Source organism: Gorilla gorilla, chromosome 13 (genome assembly GCF_029281585.2).
Source record: "Gorilla gorilla gorilla isolate KB3781 chromosome 13, NHGRI_mGorGor1-v2.1_pri, whole genome shotgun sequence".
NCBI lineage: Eukaryota > Metazoa > Chordata > Mammalia > Primates > Hominidae > Gorilla > Gorilla gorilla.
The window spans coordinates 90,023,552-90,032,930 of NC_073237.2; the positions used below are offsets into that span (position 1 = coordinate 90,023,552).

The 9,379-nt window shown below is 43.4% G+C and overlaps 1 protein-coding gene across 5 annotated transcripts in view; it reads left to right on the forward strand.

Annotated features, from left to right (window-relative positions):
- FAM120A (family with sequence similarity 120 member A) overlaps positions 1-8,871 on the forward strand; it is a 114,276-nt gene extending 105,405 nt beyond the window's left edge. For 4 of the 5 annotated variants that reach the window (XM_031014816.3, XM_031014817.3, XM_055349942.2 and 1 more), the window contains 5 exons: positions 619-802; positions 1,373-1,510; positions 3,867-4,008; positions 4,967-5,063; positions 6,986-8,871. In XM_031014816.3, coding sequence (XP_030870676.1) covers positions 619-802; positions 1,373-1,510; positions 3,867-4,008; positions 4,967-5,063; positions 6,986-7,297 — 873 coding nt within the window. In that variant the 3' untranslated portion in view covers positions 7,298-8,871. The remainder of the gene's footprint in view (positions 1-618; positions 803-1,372; positions 1,511-3,866; positions 4,009-4,966; positions 5,064-6,985) is intronic. The other variant, XM_055349944.2, reaches the window with a different exon arrangement.
- Positions 8,872-9,379: the final 508 nt, after the last annotated feature.

Here is a 9,379-nt window from a genome sequence, read left to right on the forward strand (position 1 = left end):
AACCTCCACCTCCCAGGTTCAAGTGATTCTCCTGCCTTAGCCTCCCTAGTAGCTGGAATTACAGGCGCCTGCCACCATGCCCAGCTAATTTTTGTACTTTTAGTAGAGATGGTGTTTTGCTATGTTGGTCAGGCTGGTCTTGAACTCCTGACCTCAAGCAATCCACCCACCTTGGCCTCCCAAAGTGCTGGGATTACAGGCGTGAGCTGCTGCACCCAGCCAGGGACCATTTTAAACAGTGAAATCACCAACAAAAAAGGACAAAAATGTGAAACACGTGGCACTTAATAAACTGTGAAAAGGATTCTTGTTTTCAGTATGAGCTGAAACAAGAAGGCAAGCGTTGTCTTGTTTGACCTCAGCTGGGGTCAGCGCATCAGGCAACAAAAATCTTTGCCGTGTTCTGCACAAGTCTGCAGACGACCAGAAAACTGCCATAAGTATTGATTTTTGTGGTTACAAATAAACGTTAGCAAGTAGGAGAATTTGCAGACATAGAATTCATGAATAAAGGGAACCAACTGTATAGTTGATAGATCTTATTTCTTTAGTGCTCATTTAAATTCAATTAAAACCCCCTGTGGATGGCATTTTCACATGCTGGTCCTTGTCTTCCAGGCTGATCAGGCTGCCAAGGTAGAGAAGATGCGCCAGAGCGTCCTCGAGGGGCTCAGCTTCTCCCGGCAGAGCCACACGCTCCCTTTCCCACCGCCACCTGCCCTGCCCTTCTACCCTGCCTCTGCGTACCCCCGGCACTTTGGGCCTGTCCCACCCTCTCAGGGCAGGGGCAGAGGCTTTGCAGGTGAGTTGATTGGGACGTATTCCTGTGGGTAACAGATGCCAGATTCCTGTAAAGAAAGTGCAGCCCTTATAGGCAAGCCCATCTGCTGTGTTGACCTTGTCACTGTTGGTCTTGGAGATCCTGCAGCAGCAGTTCTTCAAGTCCGTGAGGAGCAAGTTTGATCCTGGAGATAGGGGAGAGGGACCTGCTGATGCGGATGCAAAAGCTGCATCGTAAAATCTGTCATTCAAGCTGAAAACTCTGCTCACATTTTAAGATATATTTGTTTCTCATGTGTAAGGGAAAATAAACCCACCCAGGTCAGAGAGAGCCATCTTCCAGGACTCATCTCCCAGGGCCCATCCTGAGCCCCATGCTAGTGCCCTGTTGAATAACCCACTGCAGGGAGGGTGGCCTTACAATACTGGTCCCCAGGGACCATGGGCACAGGACAGTGAGGTGACAAGAGGGGCCAGGAGACCCCTCCATGGCAGCTGGAGGAGGCAAGGGCCACTCTGCCCGAATACCCAGCAGGGCCCTGAGTCCTGTCCCTTACACTTCTCCCCTCTCTCTCTACCCCGGGTCCCACAGGCGTCTGTGGCTTTGGAGGCCCCTATGGGGAAACGGTAGCAACAGGCCCTTACCGTGCCTTCCGTGTGGCGGCAGCATCCGGACACTGCGGAGCCTTCTCAGGCAGTGACAGCAGCAGGACTAGCAAGTCCCAGGGCGGTAATTATACCCACCCCTTCCCAGAGCTTCTGCCTGCCAGCACTTCCTTCGCTCCATCGTCTGGCGCCTTCCTTCCTCTACTGTCCTCATGAGCCCCTCCTCCAGCAGAACGGCCTTTCTTCTGGGTCCCCGCTCTGACCCTCATTGACCGCTCCTCCTGAGACTCTCTGCTCTTAGGTCTCAGCAGCGGCTCTGCTGTGGCCAGTCTCTCCTTTCAGGGTAGACCACTGAGTGTCCACCTAGAACAGAACCTTTCTGTGCACCTGGGTAACCTGACCATCGCCTCGTGTTCATAGGATGAGCTGCTAATAGTGGCGTTTCTTTCCCAAGCAGCCATCTTTTGGTAAAGATTATCATGCTTGTATAGAAAATGCTAATGGTCACAGAATTCGTGACATAAAAAGTCTGTCACAGTTTGTTTCGCAGAAACATTTTTAAACAAAGATCTAATGTTGGGCATATAAACAAGGCAGTTTACTGTAGATTCCCAGTGCTTCTCTTTGCATTTGTATTAGGCTTGCAAAAGAGAAAAGGGTCTTAACATTTAGCATAGGAAGCAATGTCTTGTGATGGTGCTGTAATTGGAAGTCAGTGACCTGTGTCTTTGTCCTAATCCCACATTTTGGGACTGCAGATCTAAATCTGCCCATCAAGTCACATAACAGGATTAACTGTTCAGATGTGATTTTGGAGTTGCATTGAGGATGGGCAAGCCTTTCTCTCTTGATCAACAATGTTTTTCCAACTCAGTTACATGGGATAGTTAGGGAGGCGAGCAAGGGAACTGTGCGGAAAGGTGACTTGCAGATTTGGCGACGGGTCAGCCCCTCTGTCTGCAGGTCACCTCTCCTTTCCCTGGTGCAGCTGCATGCCTCTCTGCCTCCTCTGTCTGCCCACCAGCCTCCTGCAGGGTGCTACTCTGCTCTGTGACTGCTCCTCATGCAGCTCGCAGCCATGTTTCCTCTCTGCTGCTTGATTTGCTTCAGCTCCTTCTAGTGCCTTGAAACTGAAGCTGGCCTGTAGTTGGGATCAAAGATGGAGGGAGAGGGGAGATTGTACTATGGATAGTGTAGGGCAAGAAGTGAATTCTTACACTGGAATGATAAAAGGAACCTGCTTCCTGAGTTTCTTAAAATTGTGTCTGGAACTCAGATTTGCACTGCCTAGTATAGTAGCTGCTGGCCACTGCTCTGTTGAGCACTTAAGCTCTGGCTAGAACATGCAAAATACATATCAGATTTTAAAACTTAAAATGGGAAGCAGACTAAAATAGCTAATCAATTTTTTATCTTGGGCCAGGCACAGTGGCTCATGCCTATAATCTCAGCATTTTGGGAGGCCAAGGAGAGAGAATTGCTTGAGGCAGGAGTTCAAGACCAGCCTGGGCAATATAGTGAGACCCCTGCCTCTACAAAAAATTTTAAAAATTAGCCAGATATGGTGGTGCACACCTGTAGTCCCAGCTACTCAGGAGGCTGAGGCGGGAGGATCGCTAGAGCCGTGATTGTGCCACTGCACTCCAGCCTGGGTGACAGAGCGAGACCCTGTCTTAAAAAAAAAATCTTGACTACATGTTGAAATAGTATTATTTTGGATACATTGAGTTATACATTTTTAAAACTTCTTTCCTCTGTTTCTTTGTACATTTTTCATGTGGCTACAAAAAAATATAAGCTTGTTGTAGGTTTCTGTTGGACAGTGCTGAATTGCCACAGCTAACACCAAGATGATAGTTGTTTATTATCCATTCTCACTGTCAGAAAACAAGATGCTTGGGGCTCTGGTTTTGTTTGCTTATTTTTTTGTTTTTAATCAGAAGTTTTGCTGCCAATTAGCAATTAGAGAATTTTCTTAGGTCAGAAAACTTACAATTTGCAGTAATCAAAAGAAGTTAGTAAATTCTATTTGTGACTCTGCTTATGGAAATTCTAATTTAAAAACACAGTAAGAAATACAGGCTAGATTTATTGATTCTATGATGTTCGGCTAAGGTAGTAAACCTGGAAGTATTCGCCTAAAGAGAAAAACATTCTTGAGTTTGCAGATTGCCATCTTGGTAATATAGAAGGCATGCCATATGCACCTGATGACACTTTATTGTATCTGTTTCTATCTAAAAAGCCTTGCACATTTGCAGTTGTAACCTAATTCAGTTCTCATGGGTTCTTCACAGTAGTTTAAAGTCAAACAGTGTGCACATAGATACACTACATAATAAAAAATTGTACAAAACAGGAGAAAGTAGCTTCATAGTAAATATAAACCAAACAGAAAAGAAGTTTCTTGCTTGTATCTTTTTGCTATTCTTAATTCTGTGATTGTAAAGATTTTGTCTTTTCGTATATTTTTTGTGCAGGAGTCCAACCTATACCTTCTCAGGGAGGCAAACTAGAAATAGCTGGCACTGTGGTTGGCCATTGGGCTGGGAGCAGGCGGGGCCGTGGGGGCCGGGGGCCTTTCCCCCTGCAGGTGGTTTCTGTCGGAGGACCAGCTAGAGGGTAAGTTCTGAGCCACGAAAATGTCTTTTGTATAAGTAAAGAAAACAGCTTCTAACTTGCTTTTTTTTTGGAAGTTTAAGTAGGAACATTTTTATATCATTAGATACATTCTTCTTTAATATCATTTGTATTTACTTATTTAGTTTTTATTTATTTATTTATCTTAAGATGGGGTCTCACTGTCACCCAGGCTAGAGTGCAGTGGCACAGTTACAGTTCAGTGTAGCCTTGACTTTCTGGGCTCCAGCGATCCTCCCACTTCAGCCTCCCGAGTAGCTGGGACCACAGTCATGTGCCACCATGCCTGGCTAATTTTTGTATTTTTGGTAGAGACAGGGTTTCGCCATGTTGCCCAGGTTGGTCTTGAACTCCTGAGCTCAACCAATCCACCCACCTCGGCCTTGCAAAGTGCTGGGATTACAGGTGTGAGCCACTGCACACGGCCTTTAACATCATTTATAATGTTTGCATAGGATCCCATTTATAGTATTATGTAATTATTTAATTAACCATTATTAAATAATTAACCATTAAATAATTAACCATACAATTTTCAATTAACCAGGTGCCTTAATATTTTTAAAGTATTAGTTTTCAAATCAAATGCATTGGATATGGGAGATGTAGCTCAGGGGTAGAGCATTTGACTGCAAATGCATTGGATATGAACCAAAAAAATAAGATTGATTCCTTGGAATAAATCTTCCCTATGATCATACTTAACCTGTTTACGCCTAGTGTTCCATTATTGGAACGCAAAGCATGTGGGAGTTCTTTATGTCCTACTGCTCAAGGTCTGACTGCAAAAATTCAACAAATTGCAACTTCCGGCATAAATGGGTTAATTCAATGCTTCATAAAACGTAAGATTGGATGGCTTTAAAATCATTTGATACTATTTTAAATGTTGTCTGTAACAGATTTAAGTGTTTACTGTTGTCCTTTTTCATTCATTTAGGCGTCCAAGAGGAGTTATTTCCACCCCAGTGATTAGAACATTTGGAAGAGGTGGAAGGTACTATGGCAGAGGTTACAAAAACCAGGCAGCAATTCAGGTAAGAAGACAACATGATGTTTGTGCCAGTTCAATGCCCTCAGGGATGTCTCCTGTCTGAGCTTGCACTTCTAGTACCTGTGCTCAGACAGAAGAGCTGTGAGGGTAATGCTTTAGCTGTCAAGTGTCTAACACAGTAACTGGCACACAGCTGCTCACCAAATGTCCATTTCCTAGAGCCCAGATCATTTTGCTGTTAAGTGCCTCTTCAGGTTGTCTCTCCCCTTTGCCATGACCCTGTGTCTCTGGTAGCTTCCCGCCTGGTGTGACACGATGGGCTTGGCTCACCTTGGGCATTGCCTAGCCCTGACAGAGCTGGAACAGCCACTTTTAGTTTCTTTTTTTTTTCTTTCTTTCTTTTTTTTTTTTTTTTTCTGAGATGGAGTCTCGCTCTATTGCCCAGGCTGGAGTGCCGTGGCACAATCTCCGCTCACTGCAACCTCCACTTCCCAGGTTCAAGCGATTCGCATGCGTCAGCCTCCCGAATAGCTGGGATTACAGGTGTGTGCCACGACACTCGGCTAATTTTTGTAGTTTTAGTAGAGTTGGAGTTTCACCATGTTGGCCAGGCTGGTCTCAAACTCCTGACCTCAGGTGATCCGCCCGCCTTGGCCTCCCAAAGTGCTAGAATTACAGGCGTGAGCCACCGTGCCCAGCGGTCCTGCTATATTTTTATGTTTTATATTATTTGTCTCAAGGTTCAAAGAAAATGACGATTGCATTGATTAATGGAGAAGGGTGCGTTAATATTTCTGAACTTTAGAGTTGGAAGGTAAAATAGAGGATGTTGTAGGAGAGTATGTGGGGACCCTTGGTTTATGGGGGCCATTCCTTAGGCAAGGGTCACATCTCCATCTGGGTTGATGATTTTGTCATCAACAAGGCAAATACCCTGGTTTTCAGAATGGGAGGCCTAGAAGATGCTGGAAGGTACCACCATCTTTGTTGGGAAGGGGATGCGATGACGAGCTGGAAGATTCCTGTTCTCGTCTGTAAAATGACTGTTTGAAGGTGAAAAACATCCATGTTTTCTTCAGCACTGAGTCAGTCTATGACAGTGGCTCTCAGCCCTGGTGATTGGCCCCCAAGGGACATTTGGAGACGCTGATTGTCACGACTTGGTGTGGGCACTGGATTTTAACGGGTGAAGCCTAGACATTTTAACGGGTGAAGACAACATGATGTTTGTGCTGCTAAACACCCTACGGTGGGGTGGGACAGCCCCATCACGGAGAGTGGACAGAGCCAGCGTATCATATGCTAAGGTTGAGGAGCCCTGGTCTAATGATAGAAGCAATTCAGGATCTGTCTTCACTGCCTTCACAGAGAGCCATGTCTTTCAGAAAATGTGCTGGATTAGTCTCAAGGACCATTTTTTTCAGAGGCTTATTTTTAAATCTGTTCAGAGGAGTGGGGAAGACCCATTCAGAAGAGTTATTTCACAAACACGTGGCAATTATCAGTGCAGATTTCTTGTTAAGGTTCCCTAGCAATGACTGTATTTCCCCAGTAGAAATGGGGTGTGTGTGCTGCTGCATGTCACAGGCAGATGTGGGAGACCCTGTTTGTTTTGTGGCAGTGGGAACAGTCGCAATTTTAGAGAGGACTTATTGAGGGGCATTTGTTACTTTAAACAATTTAGTGCCATACAAAGGATTAGACAGAGCTCCTGAAGGGGGAATCTCCCTCATTTTCAGGGTGTTAACTACAGAGGAGTTGAGGGAAGGGGCCATGGAGGGAACTGACGGAGACAGGTAGAGCATCTACCGCCCAAAAGTCAAAGCAAAGACAGGGTTAGAAGGACCCAGCTGGGCATTTTCTGCTCTTGAATCTGCAGAGAGTGTCATTAGGCCAAAATTGGCATCCTCTCTCTTCTGTTTATCAGAAACCACCTTCTCATTTGTTGTCCTTCATTTTAAACAGGGCAGACCTCCTTATGCTGCTTCAGCAGAAGAAGTGGCCAAAGAACTTAAGTCAAAATCTGGGGAATCGAAGTCCTCTGCTATGTCTTCAGACGGGTCCCTGGCTGAAAACGGAGTGATGGCCGAGGAGAAGCCGGCTTCCCAGATGAACGGGAGCACGGGTGACGCCAGGGCCCCCAGCCACTCTGAAAGTGCCTTGAATAATGACTCTAAAACGTGCAATACAAATCCTCATTTAAATGCACTAAGTACAGACAGCGCTTGCCGCAGAGAAGCTGCTCTGGAGGCAGCTGTCTTAAATAAAGAAGAGTAAACTTATTTTTTATAGAGGGTGAAGGATGCTGGAAGGGTAAGGATTTAGGAATATCTGGAGAGAAAGAGAGCCTGCAGTTATGTACATTTTGTCCTTTCCGTAAGAGAAAAATGAGGACTTTGGAAATTCAGATCCCTCTTTGATATCAGAGATTTAAACAACACATTTTTAGTTTTAACCAGTTGTAGTCAAAATGCTACAATAAAACAAAAAAGAGAAAGAAAATGAAGAGCATTTGACTCCCGCACTTAAAATGAAGTACACATAAAGTTTAAACTGGTTATGACAAAAGCCTATAGTTGTGTTTCTTGAACTATAAAGAAAACAAATTTTGGCAGTCTTAAGTATATATAGCTTAAAATATAATTTTTAGCATTTGGCACCATATGTATGCCATTATATTTGATTTTGCATTACTGTTTCACAATGAAGCTTTCTTTAAGGCTTTGATTTTTATGATTATGAAAGAAATAAGGCACAACCACAGTTTTTCTTTCTTAAATTTCATCACTGTTGATGTGGTTCTTTTGTGTTAAAAAAAAAAAAAGTGCAACTATCAAAACTAAAAAATTATAGAGTAATATTGCCGTTCTGCTGATTTTAAATATACAATACATCATACATACTTTACAAGCAAGTTAAATGGAGATAAAGTTGAAATCATAGAAGATGCAAATGACCTTTCAAAATCAACACAATGTGTTCTGAAACTTTCGTGACTCACACCATGCATCTGTGATCAATGAACTATGTGGTTTTGAATCGGATGTAGACCATTAGTACTACTACTTGAGCTAAACTTCTGCATGGTTCATAATTTTTAAAGTGTGTAGTTAATATGCATGTTATCGTCCTTTCTTCCATTCTTACCAGTATGTGCCCATTTGCAAAACAAAAATGCTAATAATCAGTAATAGTCCTATAAAAGATGTTAACTCTGTTTAGTCATTGACTGATCTTGCTCTAACCTTAAAATTTTGTGATTATTGACCTCTGTTGCATTTATTCTAAAGCCCCCCAAAAATTATCTAGCCGTTTCGAATATCAACATTACCCTGGTGTATTCACTGCTGTATGCATTATTGTTCTTTGTTGCTGTTTTATGCCTTCATATTAGCAAATATGAAATTCTGTGAAAAAAAAACCCTTTGATCTTAAAAAAAAAAAAACCACCCCCCCCTTCTGTAGCAGGAAACAAATTGCTTGTTCTTGAGAACTTTCCCATCAAGAATTTAGTAGAAGCAGGTATACTTCTATCATTTTGATGTTTTTGTTAATGTTTCCAAACAATGTACTTTGAAATCAGAATCACTTCTTATCGTTTTCATATACTTCTGATGCTCTTCATCACATTAGTGATCAGAAATGAGGTGTAATTCCCCAACCCCTGCCCGCAAGAGCTAAGTAGGATCTTACTGTAAGTTGAAGGGAGTTTTGCCCTAACTCATGGATTGTGCAAGAATGAACTGCTGTTGGGTTTGATTGACTGTCGATGGATTGTGGTGTGGTGTATCTGAAGGCTATTGAATGCAACTTACAATGCTTAATAAAAATCTTTATTCTTTTAGTATAAAGTATGGCGTGGCTTTTAAATTCACTTGTAAAAGCTAATTTTATAGAGGTTTAATTCAAATCGAAACAACTACTGAAAAGATCAGAAAACCAAAGTTGAAAAATATTTTACCTTTTCAAAGTAATTCCAGGTTTCCGGCTTAGAGGAACATTAATATATGATTAATTTGTTTGATAGCTCAGTTTCAAGCAACCAAGGGGATAAAAAAATTCTCTTTGATGAAGCAGACTTACAGAAAAGGTTTTTTTAAGCCCTGAGGAATCAATAAATTTGACTCCACCACGTTTTAAAAGCTGGATGTTACAAGTGTAGTCCGTTTTTCATGCCATCCTTTTGACTGAAGGCTCTTCTCTGCAGCCTGATATGAGGTCCCCGTACCCAGGTCCGCCGAGCGCCTGGAGAAAGCGCCCCGTGCTGCCCTCTAGCGGGGGATGGTGGGCTAACGGTGCCGGAGGCGGCCAGGAGAGCTGCGGCGATCCCGCTCCAGGGAGGGGCTGGCGCTCGCCCGG